This window comes from Acomys russatus, chromosome 25, assembly GCF_903995435.1.
Source record: "Acomys russatus chromosome 25, mAcoRus1.1, whole genome shotgun sequence".
In the NCBI taxonomy this organism is placed as follows: Eukaryota; Metazoa; Chordata; class Mammalia; order Rodentia; family Muridae; genus Acomys; species Acomys russatus.
Genome location: NC_067161.1, coordinates 41,362,210 through 41,384,052, shown reverse-complemented (window position 1 = coordinate 41,384,052; position 21,843 = coordinate 41,362,210). Strand labels below are relative to the sequence as shown.

The window sequence follows — 21,843 nt, the reverse complement described above, 5'->3', positions numbered from 1 at the left end:
ACATAGATGGGCACCTCTTTCAAACACAGGCTCAGACCGTATGACCAGAATGGTTAGAGCCACACAGCCCAGAATGGGACAGGTGGGGACACCTGAAAAATATATAGCTAGTCTAGGAATCAAGCCAGAACTGACCCTGACCCAGCTCCCCTCCTTCCCAGCCACCCTGGAAGAACAGAACAGGGCTTGGTTGCTGCCCAGGGAGCTCATGGGCTGAGCAGCATCTCCCAGGATTAAGGCTTTCCCTGCTGTTGAGTAGGGAAAGCCATTGCCCTGACAAATTCCTTCCCTTGAGTCCTTAGGGAAAGGAGCCGAAGCAAATAGCTACATCTTTACCTGTCCTGGTGTACCGCAGTCGCCAAGGAGTCACACGGGCACCATGCCCATCTCACAGAACAGTGAAGCTCAGGAGGGTACCCAGTAAGGCGAGCCCAAGGCTCAGCTCTGCTGCCACCCTTTCTCTTCTCACCGCAGTGTCAGGGGCCAGTGGCAGAACCCCAAGGATCCAGGGTTCCTTACCTGGGTCCTGTGGCCGGTTCCCAACCTGCATGCTGTTTATTGGGGGGGTCCTATGCCTGCCTCCACAGAGCTGGAGAGAAGCTCAGGCAGCCACATTGACCGCCTGGGGCCCGATGTATATTTAATGACATCTATTATTCCTGTTTTGTCTCTGGAAAGCATGAGCAGCTGCCATGGGAGCAAGGAACAGCCTGGGGCACAGCAGCCTGCTCCACATGCTTGCTGGGCTCTCTCCCTTCTTGGTGACTATACAGAAACTGGGTGATGTACCCTAGAACCCCACTTCTCAGGCAGCCAAGAGCACTGTACATCGTCTGTGGAAAGGCATAGGACCTCGCCAGCACCAGTGGAGCCCCCATCTGGCTTGAGTATTAGCTACCCTGCACTCTATTCCAACAAGTGTTAAAGGCTTCCTAAGGATGTTGTGTACTCAGGCAGTTGAGCCTGACCTCTGGAGGACCACAGTGAGGTGGGGAAGCGGTGGGGGTGGACTGTCTGGGCAGTCTTCCTGAGGTGGGCAGATTCTGGTTACCCCGGCCCTGGCCAGTCCCTTGCAGGCCCAAGCTATACCGACTCCCCGTTGACTGCCAGGTTTGCTGCTGCCCCATCCCACTGGACCAGGCAACAGAAATACAAGTTTCCCCTGGTCTGGGCAGGAATCACTTGCCATGTTTTATTTCAGAAAGTAGGGCAGAGATAGGAGCTTAGAAGGAAACAGATCCAGACTCAGATGTCCCACCCAGGCAGACAGGGACTGCTCTGGGAGGGGCTCCAAAAGGGAGGCACTTTAGGACACTTTGGCTGGGCCCTGGTTTTCACGAGGGACAGCCCTGTGTTGGAAGGACAACCTGGGAGGCTTCATCCTGAGCCGCTAAGTGCTAGAGTTGTCAGGAGTCTCAGCCTCAGGGTCCCAGACAGGCCTACCTGAGCCTGGGTCAGCTTGAGGTCTGGCTGGGCGGATGTGGGTAACTAGCTGTTTGAGTGCCCGGGTGGGGCACAGGAGAGGGACACAGGCTGTAGGTTCCTAAGGAAGCCTACCACAGGAACAGGCTTATAAGAATTGTCCTCAGCAAAGCCCTGGTCCCCAGCCTCACCTGTCCCAACACTGCTTACTGAAGGAGCTCATGAAACAGCCGACTTAAGAGTCCCTTCCTGGGGGATATGTTTGTTTTTTTCCTGTTTGTATGTCCCAGGGGGTCCAGGTTCCCAGGAGGCAAGCCGCAGGCAGCTGGTGTCACTACTTTTTCACAATCTGGATGACATCTTCATGCTCCATGGTGTGAGTCAGGCCCACCCGCTGCGGGCTGTACTTGGTGCTGGTGCCCTGATGAGAAGCCAAAGGGGACATGTCAGCCTCTGGATGGTCCAGGCTGTGGGCACACAGCAGGGGAAGCAGTGAATGCCAGAGGAAGTAGATGCTCGTGCAGCACAAACTCTGTGGGCCTTGGCAGGAAAGCAGTCCACTTAGCCTTGGAGCTAGAGAAACCTACTTCCAACTCCAGTTACTCATGGGGTAGGACAGATAGACCTGAGGGTCCCCATGCAGAAGGGCAGGGATGCTGCCAGGAATGCTGTGCTGAGCCTCCCACCCAGCTCCTGGCCGGACTCACCCACACCAAGGCGTACTTGAACTGGCTGGCCAGTGACCGATGGATGCGGTGGCACTAGGGGACAGGAGAGTCAGGGAGATGAGGTCCTGGGACTGGGTCTCGTAGTGAGCAGCCATCCCACGTGACACCCCAGGCCGTGAGTGAAGGCAGGCCAGAGGTCTCATAGGCAGGAGCCCTGTTCCACCCCACCCACACTCAGCTCTCAGCACATTTGATGCTACAGCCAGGGACATTTCTGCAGATGCTAACCCTCTGCCTGTTTCTTCTGTACAACTGGACACATGCTCCTTTAGAAAAGGCCAGGAAGGCTTTTCAGAACACCCCCCCCTCGGCTTGGAGGCATAGTGCTTGGTCACTGTCTTTCAAGCCTCCTGACTCCAGCGGTGGCCACAGCATCCTGCACAGTACATCCCACTCCTCTCCCGGGCCTAGCCTATATCCCTCAGGCCACAGGGAGACCCCCAAGGGGCAGGTAGCAATTGCCTCAGAATTTGGACCCCTGGATGTCACGGTGAGGGTACCACAGTAGAGGTGGCTGCGAAGGGACTGTGCAACATCATTCCTCCTCCCATAGCTCACAAATATTACAGGCCCAGGCCTGCAAGAACACTTCCTGAACAGATATCGTCAGCTGACTGGGTGGGTGACAGCTAGTAACAACCATAGCAATCGATTTCCTAATTCCCTATTCGAAGGCCAGAGAGTGAACACTGTGGGCCTGGAGGTTAGCTCTAAGCTACAAATTAGCTTTTAAGCTCTCTTTGGTCTGCTCACCATAGAAAGATGGAAAGCCTGCCTTGCCACCTGCAGTCTAAAAGCATAGTTCTGTCACCCCTCACACCCACTCTGACAGCCAGTGCTTCTCCCTGCGGCTTGCCACAGCACCACTATGCTGTGTCTGATAGAAGGGACACTTCTGGCAGGGCCCATTTACCACAGGTCCTCCAGGGGCCTTTTTCATGACAGGGCACTTCCCTGTAATCCTTAAGAAAAATGGGAGTGTACCAGAGATGGGAAGGGTGCTCTTCAGAGCCTGCAGCTCTCACCAATGTGTATCATAAAGGCCCTGGGGTCTGTCATCTGCAGAAGAGGGGGCTGAGGCAGAGGATGAAGAGTTGGGTATGCTGGCAGGTTTGGCTGGCTCTTCTGGTCTCAGCCAGCAAGCTCAGGGTAGGGGCAGGCCATTTCCTCACAGGGAGGACTTCTCTGGACAGTCTGAGCAAAGGCCAAAGGTCCTCCCCTACCACACTGGCCTCTTCTCATTTGAGTGCCTGATGCCTGTGCCCACTCCTCACCTTTGTCCCTGCCTCTGGGCCTTTACACATCTGATAAGCACCATGTCCATCTCCATGTGCCCTGCTCTTCCTACCACATATGGTGAGAGCCCATTTACTCTGGACAAGCAGCGTGGGTCAAGGCAGAGCATGCTCTTCCAGAAGGGCCTGATCCTTTGTTTAGAGCTGTTTACTGTGACTGTGCTCCCAGCAGGGAAACCACAGCCATGGCTTCAGAGACAGCTGTCGAGTACCCTCAACCCTCCTTAGCCCATGGCTATGAAACCTGGGCCCAGAAGAAGAGGTGACCAGCCTGGCTGTGTGCCCAAGTACCACAAGGCTGGTAGCCAGTTGGCTCAGGCAGTGTGAGAGCAGAATACTGGCCTGCCTACCACTGTCTTTGAGGACCTGCAGGAATGGCTGGTTCCCTGCCTCCAGAGAGCAGATCCTGAGAGAGAGCAGGAATGGAGAAAACAAAACCCAGGCTGTGTGGCCTGAAGCTAAGCAGGGGGTTTGTCAGGCAGCAATTCCAACAGGGAAAAGGGCACTTCTCCCTAAACCCTGAACTGACTAGGCTGTTCCTTCAAGTCTGTACTCAGTTTTACTCTGCACTTACTCTGGGGTCTGCAGACAGGGGCCTGGCATCTGCTGAGCTCTGGCAAGACCAGGGCTGCCATGCTTGCTGATGTTCAATGAACGTACGCTAGGGCAGGAGGCAGCCACGGCCATCCTGGACTTAGGCAGTTGGGGAACAAGGCAGAATAGCTAGGTCCCAGAAGCCCTTGGGGGCTAAATGGTGGTCACATGAGATAGCAACTCTGAGCATTGGCTCTGTCACCAAGTAGGAGGAAAGAAACTGGCCTTTCCCAGGCTTAGCTCCATACACACTGGAGAAACTAGACTGTAACAGCAAAGATGAAAAGGGTGACAGCTCTGTTCACTGACAACAAAACCCTGTAGTATCTTGAGATGAGCCAAGACCAGTGTTCACTGGCACCTTCTCTGAGCCTTATTCAGCGTGATCTTAGCCACCCTGCAGTGGTTACCCCACCTTACCCCACAGGAAAAGAGAGCCCCCCCCCCCCCACAGCCCACCTCCCTGGAGGATCTCAGCATCTAATAATCAACTGAGCGAGCCTGCCATACCCCACCTTTCCTACCCTGGCTGGAGCGGTCAGCTCAGGCCCCATTACTCCGTCCATTTGGGTGGGTTTCAACTTACCACGTGTTCAACAGAGGCCCCTTTCCGGAGAATGATGGCATCTGTGAAGTCTGGTCTCTCTGGAGGGAGATGGAGCCGTGTCAGCCAGTCTCTGCCTGTGCTGGATGGGGCTTCCTTTATAAGGGGGCCCTGGCTGGAGACCTTTTTCTTCTCCCAAGCCCCTAGCCTTCTTCTTTGCTATCTGGTATAGCTTCAGCACAGAACCTTGTGCTATGCCACCTTGTCACCCATTACAGAACCCAGAGAGGAACCACTGGAATGTATGGACCAAATGGGCAGGGAGTGGGTGGAGGCTGGTGCCTAGGAGGGAAGCTGGAGCCCTTCCTAGCTTACAAGGACAGGGTTAGCACCAACTGCCCCAAGTTCAGGTTTAACCTGGTCATGTGAGCAGTGCCCACCAAGGATGAGGACAGAGTAAAGAACCTAACAAGGAGCCCGCTACTGTGGAGGGAAAGCAAGAGAGCAACGCTGCCGTGACCAGCAGGGACCTCACACAGCTTCCAGACCAGCTGCCCACAGGCAGCAGCTCAGCCACGTGGGCTCAGGTCAAGGGCTTCTGCTCCGAGAGAAGAGCAGAGCTTGCTCTAACAAACTAACATGGAGACCTCTGGATGGCACAAACAGGCTGGCAGCCCTGGGAAAACCGAGGGAGGCTCAGGCATTTCTGAGCTGCTGTCCTCAACTCACGCCCTCTCTTCTTGGTGTAAATGCAGGTGAGGGCCAGGTACTCCCAAAGCATCTCCAGCAGGTAGTCCAGGTTCAGCTTCATGCCGCAGCTGCAGGGAAGGCAGTGTCAGGCAGGCAGGGCCCTGGGGCTCGGGGCCAGAGTCTCTACTGTTGAGACCTTGGCTCAAAGCAAATGAACAACACTCAGGAAGGAGAGCAGAGTGGCAAAGAGCCAGATCCTTACCTGATAACTACGCTGTTGGGCTTTCGGGCTAAACGGTCTACTTCTTCCATGGAGATCTGGTCGATTTTGTTATACACCTGAGTGGATAGTGGAGGTAGGCAGTCAGTGGAAGAACAGTCAGGCCAGGGTCTGGGCCTCAAATGGTAGCCCTTGCCCATGGGCCTGCTCCCCTCAATGGCTCTGGCTGAAGGAGGTCCCCCTAAAAGGAAGGGCCAGGTGGGCTGGCACCCTGGTTTCAAGCTCTCCATGCCCCTTAGACTCCAGCAGCCACTGAGGCAGGTGAGGGGGGATAGGGCTCTCCCTAGCTCTCAGTTCCTCTTAGCAGACTACTGAGGTGGGTGGGAGCAGCGACAGTAGTTATCTGAGTCACTGCAGTGCAAGAGATGTGCCCGAAGGAAAGGCCACGAGCCTGGGCCAGCACAGCACTTACATACAGGCAGGGCATATACACCCGGTTCCCCACGATCACATCGATGAGCTCATCTGGAGAGCAGTCTTCTCGGAAGAGGACTTCGGCGTTGAAGATCTCTGAGTAGCTCAGATTAAGGGCAAGCTGTATACGGGCATGGCATCCCCGTGTGTCTTTTAATGGGGATTAAGCAATAAAATGTATTATGGCCGTAGGGACCTGGCCGCAATCTGCTTGTGAAGTCCTACAAGCTCTGGAAGCTTGAGGGACCCTCTCATTTCTATTCCCTAAACCACACAATATAAAAAAAGAACCAACAGATGACTTCAACTTTTGCCGTCAGGCAGTGAGACAGCAGCTGGAACCCCAGGCTAAGTGTCCAGCAGGCCACAGAAAGTTGGAGTCCCTTCCTGCCCCTGCTTGGCCTCACTCATCGGCATCTCTTGCCTCTGGAGCCCTAGCCCATCCTCTAGCACCCACTAACAGATGCCTACACAGCCCCTGCTTCTCCAACCCAGAGACCCCGGTTCTCAGAACTGTTTCCCAGAATACTTAGCCACCTGAACATCCAACAAGGAGCCAGGAAGCCACCTGCCAGGTGTGTGGCTGGACCCTGAGCCCTGACAGCTGCCGGCCACTAAGAGGCGCTGCCCCGAGGGATGCTGTACTCGTGCAGGATGAGCTGCGCCAGCTTCTCGGAGCACTGTGTCAGCGTGACTGTTGAGTTAAAGGAGATGCCACCGCCTTTCTTGGGCTGGAACAAGACAGAGGCAGGGAAAGCTCCTGATGGAGGGGCAGGAACACAAGCTGTCTGCCCCTTGTGGAGGGCCAGGCAGTTCCCAGGCTGCCCCTCGGTAGACTGCGGGCGTACCTTGAAGTAGATGTTGGGCCTGTGCTTGTTCAGGCGAATACCCACAGACTCCAGCTCCTTCTCCAGCAGGGACCTAGGCAAAGGCTGAGCCGTCACAGGCTGTTTCCAGGCAAGCCACGGGGCTCCCCGTGGCCCAGGCAACGCTGCTCGTACAGGCAGAAGCCACTAGCCCCTTCCCTACTAACCCAACAGCCCAAAATCATGGTGAAGCCTCTAAAACAGAGGCTAGACGGTGCCCTCGTGGGTGTACAGAGGAGGGCGAGCAATAACCAAGGCTAGGCTATGTCCCTTGTACCCGAGCCTAAGGTCCCCAATCCTAGCTGGACACAACCTAAGGGAAAGGACATCTAGGCTGGGTGGTGCTAATTTAGACGTAGAGCACTTGGGCCGGAGACACATGGGATCAGGCCTGTGTGCCCTGCTACACAGACCTCTGCACATCTCCCTGTATACAGGGACACATGGCATCCCCATGTGCCCTGCTACACAGACCTTTGCACATCTCCCTGTATACAGGGACACATGGCATCCCCATGTGCCCTGCTGCACAGACCTTTGCACATTTCCCTGTGTACGGGGACGCATGGCATCCCTGTATGCCCTGATGCACAGACCTCTGCACATCTCCCTATGTACGGGGACGCATGGCATCCCCGTGTGCCCTGCTGCACAGACCTCTGCACATCTCCCTGTGTACAGGGGCACATAGCATCCCTGTGTGCCCTGCTACACAGACTTCTGTACATCTCCCTGTGTACAGGGGCACATAGCATCCCCGTGTGCCCTGATGCACAGACCTCTGCACATCTCCCTTGGTGGCATCCAACATCATGACGACGACATCAGCTGTGCGTGCCACAGCAATCACTTGCCGGCCACGGCCTCGCCCTGGACAATAGAGGGAAGGCACAAACATGACCATTCAGTCTTAGATGCTAGTCTCTCACAGACCCTCATTATTCCTGTTGTATTCTGCTCTGTGCTATGATTTGCCTGGCATTTTTGGGGATGGGGTAGGGTAAGGAATCCTTGAGCTTCATGGAGGATGGCTTTTTTTTTTTTTCTGAAACAGGGTTTCTCTGTGTAGCCTTGGCTGTCCTGAAATCACTTTGCAGACCAGGCTAGCCTTGAACTCACAGCGATCCGCCTGCCTCTGCCTCTCCAGTGCTGGGATTAAAGGCGTGCACCACCACCGCCTGGCTATGGAGGCTGTTTTTATTTATTCTTTGAGACAAGGTTCACCCATGTAGCCTAGGCTGATCTTGAGCCTCGGCCTCCTGAGTGCTGGGAATACAGGTGTGTACCACCTTAGCCCAGCCAAGACTGGTTTTAGAAGTCACCACCTTAAGTGGAATGAGAGGATACTAATGACCTTCTTCCCTTCCTGCAGTAGGCCCAGCCAAATTTCATGGGCATTGGTCCGTTTACTCCTTAATGGTGCTGTGAATTTGGTATGACTATGCCCATTTTAAAGATACGCATCCAACCACTGCACCAAGATTACCTAGTGAACATGGCACCAACATCTGAATTGTAGCCAATCCTGTCTGGAAAGCAAGGGCACCAGGACTAGCGATTCAAAGGTGATCTCCATGACAACCCCATCCACTTCAACACTCAGTGGTGGCGCTCCAACCTGTTGCTCCCTGTCCCCCCGCCCCCGCCTGCCCTGCCCCTACCTTGCGCTGCTCCTTCAATGATTCCAGGAAGGTCCAGCAGCTGGATGTTGGCACCTTTGTACTAGGGAGGAAACAGAAAAGAAGGGTGAGGCAAGGCTGGGCCACTGTGGCCAAATCTGGGAAGACCCACAGAGCACACTGCCGAGTTAACAATAAGTCAGCTCATGTGGAGATGCAAGGCTCCAACATCTGCTACCCATGCAAGCATGGCCTGAAGTCTGAAGCGTTACAGGGGAATAAAGAAGCAACCAGCCAGCAATCAGGGACAGGAGCTGGATGTGCAGGGGGCAGAGCTGCCGTATGCGGGCCTGCTCTACTAGGGCAAATTAGGGTTCTAGGCCAGCCAGGTGCCTCTCACTTAGGTCTCCAGAAAGGCCAGTACTGCAGGGTGTCCCCACATGGGGACAGCTTCCTCAGATGCTCACACAATGAGCACTTCACAAACGCAAACATAAGCACACCTCTTTCTACGCAGGGCCTAGCACACTCACTTACTTCGATGACTCCGGGGATGCACGTCAGGGTGGTGAACTCGTAGGACGCAGCTTCACTGGCTGTAGAGGTCATCAGACTCAAGAAAGTGGACTAGGAGGAAAAAAAGGCCACTGCCCTCAGGAGTCTTAACTCAGTCTCCTGGGCATGTCCCTGTGGGACACGGGGCTTCCTGTCTCAGGTGAGGGACCTGGCTCCTAGGCTCTCCTCACCTGTACCAGCAGCCTTTCTCTGGCCCTACTGCCCTAGTGAGACCAGAGTTATGAGGTTGCTGCTGCTCTGGGGGTGTAAAGGGAGTTGCACACTGACAGAGAAGCTGGCTCTGAGAGCACTGGCTGCCACCATACCCAGCAATGATGCTGGAGGCTAGGTCAGATGGGCTACCCTGCGAGGAAGGTGGTATCTGTCTGCCACAGGACTCATTAGAGGCATGCTTTCTTTCATAGGCACACTAATTGCAGATGGAGAAAACAAAACAAATGAAATATGCCTAGTCTATAGCAAACACCCAAGGGACAGTGACTGTTGCTCACTCCCCCTTTCAGTGCTCTGCATGGTGATGGGCTCAGGAGCTGCTCCAGCCCCTGGCACAGACCCAGAGAGAGCTTGCAGGCCTGCCTTTGAGCAGCCGCCTGTATCCATCTTGTTCTGCTGCACTCTCTGTACGCCGCCGCCGGCAGCCCTGCTAAGAAGTAAGTCAGCACACCCCAGTTCTCCTTGGAGAGATGGCAGATCCTAGACTAGGGCATGAAGTAGATCAGATCAGCCAGGCCTCTGGAGGGAGGCGAGGTGGGGGAACACAGCTGTAGGGGGGTGCTGAAGCAGTCAGACAGCTCCAAAGCTAGGACTTCATGCAACCCCTGAGCAACACTTTGCCAAAATGTCAAGATCATCAAATCGGGCTGGGACTATGGCTCAGTGGTGGGTGGCTGCTACCCCAGGTACTGAAGGGGAGGGGTGTGTTTGGGGTGGTAGCTGAAGCGGTAAAGTGCTTGCTTTTCCAGCAACCATGTGAAGAACCTATGTTTGGTCCTATAACCTCAGCACTGGGGAGCTGGAGCAGAGGGAATCCTTGGCAAGGTCCAGGCCAGTGAGTGGTCCTGTCTTAAAACCCTAGGTGGAAGCCGGGCATGGTGTCACACGCCTTTAATCCCAACATTCAGGAGGCAGAGGCAGGCGGATCGCTGTGAGTTTGAGGCCAGCCTGGTCTATAAAAGTGAGTCCAGGACAGCCAAGGCTACACAGAGAGACTCTGTCTCAAAAACAAACAAACAAACAAACAAAAACACCAACAAACAAAACCAAAACAACAACAACAACAAAATGAAAAACCAACAACCCAAGCATAGTGGTGCAGGCCTATAATCCCAGCATGTGGGAGGCAGAGGCAGGCGGAGCTCTGTGAGTTCCAGGCCAGCCTGGCCTACAAATGGAGTCCAAGACAACCAGGAGTACAAGAAAAACCTTGTCTCCAAAAAATAAAAACAAAAACAAAACAACAACAACAAAAACCAATATGGAAAGTCCAAGAAATGACACCTGGCATTGTCTCTAACGTCCACATCTATATGCATATATATATGCACATAACACCTTATACATGTATAACCAGGCACACATGAACATGCAAAAAAATAAAACCAAAAATCAGGGCCAGATATGGTGGAGCATGCTTTTAATTAATAGCATGCGGGAAGCAGGGGCAGGTAGAGTTCTGTAAATTTGATGCTAGCCTGCTCTGCATAGCCAATTGCAGGCCAAGAAGAGTTCTATAGTAAGACCCAGTCTTGAAACAAAACAAAAAGTAAAAATCAAATTATGCTGAGACTGCCTAGAATTAGGAAGACAGGGCAAATGAGCGAGATGGGGGAATCCAGGGTGGCAGGGAGAAACTGAAGGAGATGTGAATCAAAGTAGGGACATAATGACAACAGCTTGACTTAATGCATAGGCTGTAACAATGGTGCTAGAATCAAGTAACAATGTTACCAAGAAAGAAACAGTGGGGACGGGGAGAAAGAAACAGGTGATAAAGGCTTTGGGAACTCTCTCTAACAAAACATCCAAGATCATTCTAGTATTAAAAATCTATTGGTGCTGGGTGGTGGTGGCGCAGGCCTTTAATTCCAGCACTTGGGAGGCAGAGGCAGGCAGATTGCTGTGAGTTCGAGGCCAGCCTGGTCTACAAAGCAAGTTCAGGATAGTCAAGGCTATACAGAGAGACGCTGTTTCAGAAAACAAAACAAAACAAAAATCTATTGGCAAGCAAGGTGTGGTGGCGCACACCTTTAATCCTAGCATTCGGAGGCAGATCTTGTGAGTTCAAGGCCAGCCTGGTCTACAAATTAAGGCCAGGACAGCCAGGGCTGTTACACAGAAAAACCCCGATTCAGAAAAACAAAACAAGCCGGGCCTGGTGTCACACGCCTTTAATCCCAGCACTCAGGAGGCAGAGGCAGGCAAATTAATGTGAGTTTGAGGATAGCCTGGTCTACAAAGTGAGTCCAAGACGGCCAAGGATACACAGAGCAACCCTGTCTCGGAAAAACAAAAACAAAAAAAGGGATACCAAAACAAAACAAAAATCTATTGGCTATCAAAATGGCTCAGAAGATAAGAATGTCTGGCTTCTACTCTAGGACCCACAGGATGGAGGGAGAGAATCTACTCTCTCGAGTCCTCCCCCCGACCTCCAGTGTGGCATGTGCCCTCTTCCACCCCCAATAACATTTAAAATGTATTCAAACTTTCTCTGCCCTGGCAGTGATGCTTACTTAATCTTACTTCCCACATGAAAGCTACGTCAACATGCACAGGACATTAAACTAAACCACTTTCCAGAAGAGACTCTAGAAAACTCCAGAGTGACTTCACTTCACTTGAAGGCACAGTCCGTCTGAGGGCCTTGAGGCCGCCTCTTCTCTTGACTCATGGTCTCTGCCCTTCCTGATGTTCTCTCAGGCAGATACCCCGGCTCTCCCAAAGTTCACAGGCGGGCTCCCCTTGAAGGGCCTCTGCACTGACTCCTGCCTCAGCCTGCCGTGGTCTCATCCAGAACTCTGCAAGCTCCCTTGGGTCCTGAGAGCCTCTCATGAACCAACCACTCACCAGAGCTGTCACGTAGGCAGACATGCCTGGGAGGGCCTCGGGCTTCCCCGGAGCCTAAAACCACTGGAGATAGCATTTAAATTTGCTCAAATTGTCCTTTCTGAGAGGGAATATGTGTGAGGAGGGCTGGGCATGCCGGTGTCTGGCACAATGCCTGGCACAAAGTACGCACTCCGTAAAAGTGTGCCGCTGGTTGTGGTGGAAGGCCAACTATTCCTGCTGAGGAGGAGGAAAAGTAGCCTCTAAGTCAGGGTGATAGTGAGGGGAGGCATTGAGGGTGGGGCTGGGCATGCAGGTAGGTGACCCTCTATTGTTGTCCCCCAAGGTCCACACGGACCATCACTGACCTTACCCACAGAGGGAAAGCCAATCAGTGCCACACGGGCATCACCTGACTTCATGACATCAAAGCCCTCTCCTTTAGATGACGCTGATTTGGAGGGTTCCAGGAGCTGGGCCCGATACTTGGCCAATTTTGCTTTCAACAGGCCCAGGTGGTACTCTGTAGCTGGAGAAGGTAAAGCAAGAATAGAAATAAGTGTCACGGCCTCGACCTGCTGAGTCAAGTGGGGACACACACATGGCTCACTGCTAAGAACATCAAGACAACAATCACCTCAAAGGAGAGCAAAAGAGCCACCCTCTGCCTCAAAGATCCCCTTGGTCACTCTCACTGGGACCTCAACATCATGACCATGGGCAAGGAGCATGGATGGGCAGCACTAAGGTACCCGGGGCAAAAGGGAGGTTACAAGGCTGCTTTCCGCTCCCTCAGAAGCCTTAGCCTTTACTGGCATCTTCCCTAATGATTAGGAGCCAATTCTGAGCGGCCAGGAAGTTCCTGAATTCTTCATGACCTGCCATATCTCAAAGATGTCCAGAGAAAACCTGGGTCAGGCTCGAAGGCCTCAGGTCTCCCTCTCCTGCTTCCTTACGGATGCGGGGCATTTCCTGTGGTGCTAGAATTCTACCAGTGCACCAGTGTGTGCAGGAAGGGGACACTGTGACACACACAACTTCACCATGCTGAGATACACCTCGGAGGGAATCCCTGCATGGGCCCCACCCCTGTAGCCCCAGGTAAAGGTAGAGGTATCTCGTGCTTTGTTCTGATTTCATGTATCCTGACAGCACCCAGTATTCATGACAGGCAAAACATAGTGTTTTCACTGTGAATGCAGTTCTTTTTATCTCCCTTTATAGTATTATTAGGGTACGATACTGTTTTCACGTTCTGGAGGAACATGGGTCACGTCATTGAGAAGGAATTCTGTTTCAGGTGTTATGAAATCTTCATGATAAAGGGGGTGTGGTTGTGGCTGAGAACCAGGGGCCTCACCTGTTCTGCCCCCCACCCCCCCCCCTTCCACCCCTCTCTGACCATCTACCACTCCCCAATACATGACCGGAGCTGAACAAACTGACCTCATCCTTGCTTTGGGACCTATGAACCTGTTGTTGCCTGAATTTCAGTCAGCTAGACCCCACCCTGCCATTACTGGCTAGCAAAGTCACTTAAGCTAGTGCGTCCACTTATCTGCAGAACAGGAACAGCAGCAGCACTAAGTCATGTATCCCATTTCTGCAGGACTCAGAAAAGCACCGAGACAACTGCTGGGAAATCCCACCTCTTCTCTCCACTGATCTCCAACCCCAAAGTTTGAGGTTCGGATTTGATGTTTCCTTGGTGTGGTATATTTGGGGTGGTTTACTTTAAATATTAAGTGCTCACTCTGGCAAGGCCTTTGCACATGTGAATTACAACAGAGCCGGGTTTTTTTTTTTTTTTTTTTTTTTTTGAGATAGGGTTTCTCTGTGTAGCCCTGGCTGTCCTGGACTCACTTTGTAGACCAGGCTGGCCTCGAACTCACAGCGATCTGCCTGCCTCTGCCTCCTGAGTGCTGGGATTAAAGGTGCGCCACCACGCCGGGCAACAGAGCTTTTGCTATTTCCATCTTCAGATGAGGGCACTGGGTGTCCTAAAGATGACTTGACTTTACAAGGTTTCAGAGCAAGTACATAGAGAACAAATTCTCTAGTCCCTAAATCCTCCACACTACCTCGGGGGCGGTGTGTGTGTGTGTGTGTGAGACAGGGTTTTTCTGTGTAACAGCCCTGGCTATCCTGGACTCACTTTGTACACCAGGCTAGTCTCGAATCCACAGAGATCCGCCTGCCTCTGCCTCTCAAACGCTGGATTACAGGCGTGCGCCACCACGCCTGGCTGGGGCAAGCTGTTTCGTGAGAGATTTTAGCTCTTCTCAGCATGAAGGCCCAGCAGGCAGGAGCCTCGGGCAAATCCCCGGGTATTGCCTTTTTGGGTCACTGGCTTATAGCGTGCGCTGAGGTTTCTCACCGAGTCCAGCCCTGATCAGATCTCTCAAGAATCCTGAAACCACATCGCTGCATGTGCCCGCTCCTGCCTCACGCACGCCTCGGCACTTTCCCGGCGTTTCTCCAGCCTCCGAGGAGGCTCCAATTGCTCTCTCATTTTACAGACAAGAAACACAAAAAAGGGGAGAAAGGGAAATCACTCCGATCCCACCCTTACCCTTGTTCTTCTGCGTCCGAGCGATCTCCTTCTCGATTTCCGAGATTTTCTCCAAGATCCCCATAGCTGCAGCTTCGGTGGAGACTGACGCTGCCTACAGCTTACAGTGCTGGCAACTCAGATCTGACGCTAGAGGCAAAGCAGCCAGAACCAGGAAGCGCACCAAGAACGGAATCCTCCTGAGCGCCCGGTGCTGCGAGATTCGGAGTCCGGGCAGACCACACGGAGAACAGATACAATTGGTTCCTATCTGACGCAGGAGCGATGTGCCAGGACCCAACCTGGTCTAGACTCTGGCCCATTAGGGCCACACAACAACTCCATTAAAAGCTGGACAAAGGACTTAAACATTCTCCAAAAAAGACACAATGGCACATGGAAAGGGCCCCTGTCAGCAGGGCAGGGAAATCTACACTATTGTGAGAAACTGCTTATCTTCGATGGCTTCTAGGAAGCACACAAAAATAACAGGAAACAGGCGACGGTGGGAGGAGTTGGCATAAAAACAGTTAAAATGTTAAATAATATCATATATGTGTATGTACACATACATATATGTATGTATACACACATATATGTATGTGTGTGTGTGTGTGTCAGAGGGAGAGAAAGAGAGAGAGAGAGAGAGAGAGAGAGAGAGAGAGAGAGAGAGAGAGAGAGAGAGATTGATTTTCAGAAATCACTGTCACCACCTCCAACTGAAAACCCAAACCAAGTGTCAGCTCAGGGACACCCTCTTCATATTTGTTCCCTATGTCGCAGAGCTACAAATTACCTGTCATCATAAGCTTAGCTCTCTCTCCTCTCTCTCCTCCTAAGCACACTAATTGCTCTTTTCTACTACCCTTCTGCCACTCTCAACAGGGACAGAAGCAGGTTGGTGGTCTTTGATTTTCTAGAAGCGGCTTCTGCAATGGCTGCTTGCCCCCTGCATCATCTGTTCCCCACGCCACTTTCCCTGGTTCTTCCTCCAATTCATGAGTGTTTGATGCCTGGGAACACCGGAGCGTAATTCCTAGTCACCTGGGATTCCTTAGTGATCTTGTCCTACCTCATGGGTCACAAAGTCCCACAGGAGTGCTGACAGACAACACAGTATCTCTGGTGAGTTTCTCCTTACTCATCTGCCAACACTTGGAAGTCTAGTGTTTCCCACGTCTGCAACTACACGCCTGTTCTTTTTAACTTTTTTTTTTTTTTTTTAAACAGGGTCTCTATGTAGCCTTGGCTATCCTAGACTCATTTTGTAGACCAGGCTGGCCTCGAACTCATATTGATCCACCTGCCTCTGCCTCCCAAGTGCTGTTCTTGACTGTAGGCCACTTCCAGCCATGGCTTTGCGTTTGTATGCACATGGAGGTGAGAGAATAACTTCGGGGAGTTTAGCTTGTCGAGGTGACAGTCACAGCACAGGCAAATCAGGGCCATAGAGGCTATTTAAAAAAGTATTTTATTTCGTGTGTATAGATGTTTTACCTGCATGTATGTATGTACACCCCCTGCCTGGTGCCCACAGAAGCCAGAAGAGGACATCAGATTCCCTAAGATTGAAGTTATAGACAGATACAAGCCACCACATGGGTGCTGAGAATTGAACCCAGGTCCTCTAGAAGACCAGCTGTGCTCTTAACCTTTGAACCATCTCTCCAGTCCCCAGAGAGAAGGTTCTTACCCTCTAACAAGTTGCCTGCTCTAATGAGATCTGGTGCCCTCTTCCAGTGGGCAGGCACACATGCAGGCAGAACATTGTATACATAATAAATAAATCTTAAAAAAAAAAAAAATCCTTGGACCAAACCAAAACCAAAGCACCACAAATTGAGATACGCAGGGCAGGAAAGATGACTCAGTGGCTAAGGGCACTCTTGCTCTTGCAGAGGACCTGGGTTGGGTTCTCAGCAGCCACATGGTGGCTCATAACCACCTGTCTTCTGACCACCTCCTTATGCACAGGCAGCCATGTGGTGCACATACGTACATGCAAATGATAAAATAAATATTTAAAAAATTAAGTTGAGATCTAGGTCGGAGAGACATAGGCTCAATGATTAAGAGCCCTTGCTGCCCTTCCAGAGGACCTGAGTTTGGCTCCTAGTGCCCACATCAGGCAGCTCACAACTCTCTGTAACGCCAACTCCAGGGGCTCTAGTGGCCTCTATGGGCACTCACATGCATGTATGCATGTACACACACAAAAAAACTAACCCCTCCCCAAACATTGAGATACTAGAAAGGAACTATGGAGAATGTCTGTAATCCTAGCACTTGAGACTGAGGCAGGAGGATTGCAGGTTGAGGCCAGCTTATCTACACCACAGTAAAACCCTGTTCCCAGACCCTCCCACCCCTCAAATTGAGACACTCACTTAGCTGGCACAGCAGTGCAAGCATCTACAGTCCCAGCTACTCAGGAGGCTGAAGGAAGATGATCATTTGAGCCTACGAGTTTTGGGACCAGCCTGGGAGACTAGAAAGAATGTGATTTAAAAAAACAAAACAAAACAAAACAACAACAACAACAACAAAAAAAACAATTACACCATCAGAAGAAGGTTTTGCTAGCTGTCCCCACTGTCTGCCTTTTCCTTCATGGAAAGGGGGCTGCTGCATTCTGCACCACCTCCAATTCTAGCATGGTGCACTGCATACAGTGAGCTTAGGGAAATATTTTCTTTTAAAAGATCTTGCTTTGCAGCCCAGGCTGACCACTGATGTAAATTTCCTTGGCATTCCAGTTTACAATGTAAATCTCTTCAACATTTGAGACCAGTTCCTAGGAACTCCAATGCTCTGGCCACAGCCCTTGGCACAGCCTGATGGGGCAATTCTGAGTGTCCTGTGAGTTCTGGAATGACACAGAGAGCCTGCTGCCAACACCCAGCTTCAGCACACTATGGTGTACACCTCCCAGCAGCCCAAGCACCCATGCTTTAGGACTATGGCATTCTCAGTAATGTAAGCAGCCTGAAGGCAATGCTTAACTTTGTCAGTGGCATTAACAACAGTAGCATCACGGAGTGGATCATTTGTATCATCTCAGTACTGGCATGCCAAGCAAATCCTTCCAGATTTCTAAGGAAGTTCATTTCTAACAAAATGGGAAGAAGTCAAAGGATAAAGTGGCTGGCTAGAAACTGTCACGGTGCCTCAGTCTGTAATGACTGTTGACATTACTCAGATACCCCACTGTATAGAACAGTGACGTTTCAGGCTGAGCATAGGCCTAGAAACCACAATATTACAAGAAGCTTTTGACTCTGTAGCCTCTAAGTGAATCCCAAAACAGTACCACCTCTCAGGCATCATCTACCCAGCACAGATTAATGAGTTATTCCTAGAAATTAAAAGTGAGCCACGGAGCTGGAGAGATGGCTTAGAGGTTAAGAGCACTGTCTGCTCTTCCAGAAGTCCTGAGTTCAATTTCCAGCACCCACTTGGTGGCTCAAAACCATCTATATTGTGATCTAATGACCTTTTGTGGTGTCAGGTGTACATACAGTCAAAGAACTGTATACATCATCAATGAATCTTAAAAAAACAAAACAAAAAAGCAAGCAGGGGTGGGGGAGCCACTAAGCCAGGCGGTGGTGGTGCAGCATGCCTTTAATCCCAGCACTTGGGAGGGAGAGGCAAGCAGCTCTCTGAGTTCAAGGCCAGCCCGGTTTACAGAGCTAGCTCTAGGACAGCCAAGGCTATATAGAGAAACCTTGACTCAAAAAACCAAAACAAACAAAACCAAAAAGGGAGCCATTCTATACATTTATTGGGGAGAATTGTAGGGGCACACAGGCATGTGATAATCCTATGGGGGCTTTAGGGAGACCTCTCAGCAGCTAAAAGCACTTGTTCTTGTAGACAACCCAGAGTTAATCGTCAGCATCTACAAGGCTTCTCACAACCATCTGTAACTCCAGTCTGAGGGAATCCAGCACTCTCTTCTGGCGTCTGTGGACACTAGGACCCGGGATAAACACTCAGGCAAATTAAAAGCCTATCAGAGAAAGCAAGGCAAGAACTTACAGGCCATAGTAGATTGAGGAAAGGGTGCTGCCATACCTCACCTGATTCAGACAGTGACCGACACCCAAGTTTGTGATGACTCGAGCCATGCCTATCTATTATCTGATACTCGCTGTGTACATCGAGGGCTGAGACTCAAATTAGCTCTGGACTTGGCTCAGCCTCTCTCCTCACAGCAGGTCTCTGTAGCTTCACTCTCAGCTGCTCCAGAGTCAGCTCCTCAGGGTACCTATTATCTTATTAGCATGTTTTTTTTTCCCAGCCCACTTCAGTAGCTTTAAGTTCTACTCATTTTGTAGTCCATGCATACACATATAGATATATTTGGTGTGTGCTTTTATTTTCATAATTACGAGTAATTAACCTGCATTTCCTTGGGTCAGACAGAGGTGGGTGGGTTTATGACAAACTGCTGTCACTGAGATCACTAAGCCTTGTGAATTTGTTTCACTCCGTGACCCCGCAATACTGTGGAAGATGTGTACATGACAGAAGCTTCTGGCCTGCCTCTGTAGCCACAGGCTCACAGGGTCTGCCTTCTGGTGGAGCTGTTTTGAATTAGAAATTGGACACACACTGCTTAAATACCTTTATTATTTTTTAAAAATTATTTAGACATTGATAGCTCTGCAAAATACTTCTCCCATTGCAAATCTTCAAACCCTTTCCACAGGTCTTCCATAAAGAAACAAAATATTCATACTTTGCGCCCATTCAAATCTAATTTTTAAAAAACATTTAAGATTCAAAATCAAGTATTTTTCTTTCCCAGAACTTGTTAGTAATTTTAAACCACAATGTAACATACTTAATGGCATTTCTTTTTAAAAATTAGCTTATCAGTGACTATTTTATGAGGAAACACATCCATTCAAGGCCTTAAAGAGAATATAAATTCCCTGCCTCTGAGAGCAAAAGACACGAGAAACCCCTTTGTTCCTCTGGAGTCTGATTTCAACACTGCTAACAGAGCCAGTACACCGACTGACTTCCTACTATTAGGCATTGTCTACTTACTTTTGGACTGCAGCTGAAATGCTAGACAATCTTAGGAGGGATGGGTGGGAAGAGGTAACGCAGGGCATGGAGGGCCACGGCTGGCCACAGCAGTGGAGCCTTCTGAGAGGAGGGTAAGACCACCCAGGCCTCTACTCCCTGCCGGGGGGCTGGCTTGTTATAGAGAACAGTAGGAAATTTGCAGTCTGCACTTATTTCTCAATGTTAGATACAAGTGTCAGTCAAAGATATTGCACACAGAACCAGAGGCATGTAAACCACCAAGAGAGCTGGAGAAAGAGCTACAGATGGAGACAAGTCCTCAGAGGTCCTTCAGAGACAGAAAAGGAAGAGAAGTCACTGTCCATCAAGTAGGAGTTACTAAGAAGTGAACAAGTTTATTCCTGCCCAATGCTCAGGGGCAGACTTCTAAGCAGCAAGTCTTCGGATGGGTCTGAGGCTGCTAAGGGCATCCTTCCCTTCACTCTTCTAAGTACAACTGGAGCACTTTCCTAGCTAAGAAAGAAAAAGGAGCAAGGTGTGGTGGCTCACACCTTTAATCTAGTACTCTGAGTAGTCAGGTGGATTTCTGGGAGTTCAAGGCCAGCCTGGTCTACATAGTGAGTTCTATGCCGGCCAGAGTTACACAGCCAGACCCTGACTCCAAAGAGATCCAAAAGGGGCGGGAATGGGGGCGGGTGTCCATAAGCTACAGCCTGGCCTGCCAGTTTGTAAGAGAAGCCGTTCAATGATGAGCTCCTTGAGCAACACACGTGCCCAAGCTTCGAGGTGACTCCACCTGCTGCTGAACGGTACCTGCACGGCACACAAGGGCTGACTGGCATGCTGGAAAGGACAGCCAGAGGAGTTGGTATGCTTCAGGGAGAAAGCCAGCAGTCTCTCAGCCTTCTTCACTCTTCAGTGTGGTCGCTCGGCTTAACTGAAGTGATGGTGGCCTCTAGTGTAGGCCAGGTGTTTTTCAGAGAGCCAGCCCCTTGATATTCAGTTGAATTTTGATGTCTTTTGCTTGGAGATGGATGACTATGTTTACCCTAGATTAACCCTAACTCCTGGCTCAGGCCTTAGAGTAGCACTGCCACACCCAGGTTGCTTTCCAAGGGTAAGGAACCATTTGATTCATCCCTAGCAATAGATGTGAATTATTTTTTCTACTTTAGTCTTGGGATGACTTACTTTTATGGTTTCTGGGCCCTGACTTAACTGAATGGTAAGCTGTACTCTGTTCAGTCTTGGGACTAGGATATCACAAGTGCCTGCTGGCTCCTTTCCCTACTTCTGTTTTTAAGGCTCTCCGAACATTCAGTATTTGTAAGATACGGCACAGAACAAGGACAGTCAGCCTGCTGCCGTGCCCCTTTGTCCTAGCACTGGGAGCAGATGCAAGGCCCTCCTATGTGACAAGCTAGTGCTCTATCAGCTGCACTCCCAGCCCTGATGCTCTATTTATTTTAAAGCTTTTTCCTCTTGTGTTTGAACCTGTAAACCACCAGAATTCCCTAAAATCTTGACCATATTTGTGGACTACAACTGATGCCAACCTATTAAGATTTTTAAATACTTAAAAAAACCAAACCAAACCAAACCAAAACACCCCCCTACCCCACACTTTGGCACATGAGCCTCGAGTTATTTGAACGCATTTATCTTTCCTGCTCATGCCATCCCAACATTTCTGTCATCCTTTCCGGAGCCTTTGGAAAAGGTTGTCATGACAACTGATGCTCTGAGTAGCAAAAGGAGGAGGCACAAGTGCTCAAGTGGCCCCGGAAACAGCTCTTGTGTTTAGCACTGTAATTTATGCAATGTTGCAAAACTTTTGTACCAGGATGACTTGTTTTAAAACTGCTGGTTGATTAAATATACATATAGACATAGATATAAAAATCACTATCAACATTTGCTGTTTTCAATGTGAAAACGATAAAATGTAATTCGGAATAATTGTGCATTTGCCATAGGGTCCTTGTTAAAGGTACCATAAAAATAATAATTTTGTAATAAAAAACTCTTTTATTTTAGTATTGCCCTCAAGTTCAGAAGTTTGGAGCAAATGTACTGAGAAAGCAGTTTTGGATTTGCTCCCACCAGGGATCTGGAAGCCTTAAAATTAGTGATCCCCGACAGCAGGCCCAGAACCCCAAGAGCCACGTGCTAGTCTTGC

At 50.6% G+C, this 21,843-nt stretch overlaps 1 protein-coding gene across 1 annotated transcript; it reads right to left on the bottom strand.

Moving 5' to 3' along the window:
- Positions 1–1,114: 1,114 nt before the first annotated feature.
- On the bottom strand, positions 1,115–14,819 carry Drg2 (developmentally regulated GTP binding protein 2). The gene is made up of 13 exons (XM_051167620.1): positions 14,646–14,819; positions 12,442–12,602; positions 8,990–9,079; positions 8,495–8,555; positions 7,613–7,703; positions 6,816–6,888; positions 6,608–6,698; positions 5,966–6,063; positions 5,536–5,612; positions 5,313–5,401; positions 4,626–4,684; positions 2,130–2,183; positions 1,115–1,843 (listed from the first exon to the last, which is right to left on the bottom strand). The coding sequence occupies exons 1-13, from the start codon at positions 14,707–14,709 to the stop codon at positions 1,757–1,759; spliced, it is 1,095 nt and encodes a 364-aa protein (XP_051023577.1). The 5' UTR covers positions 14,710–14,819; the 3' UTR covers positions 1,115–1,756.
- Between the last annotated feature and the right edge of the window lie 7,024 nt (positions 14,820–21,843).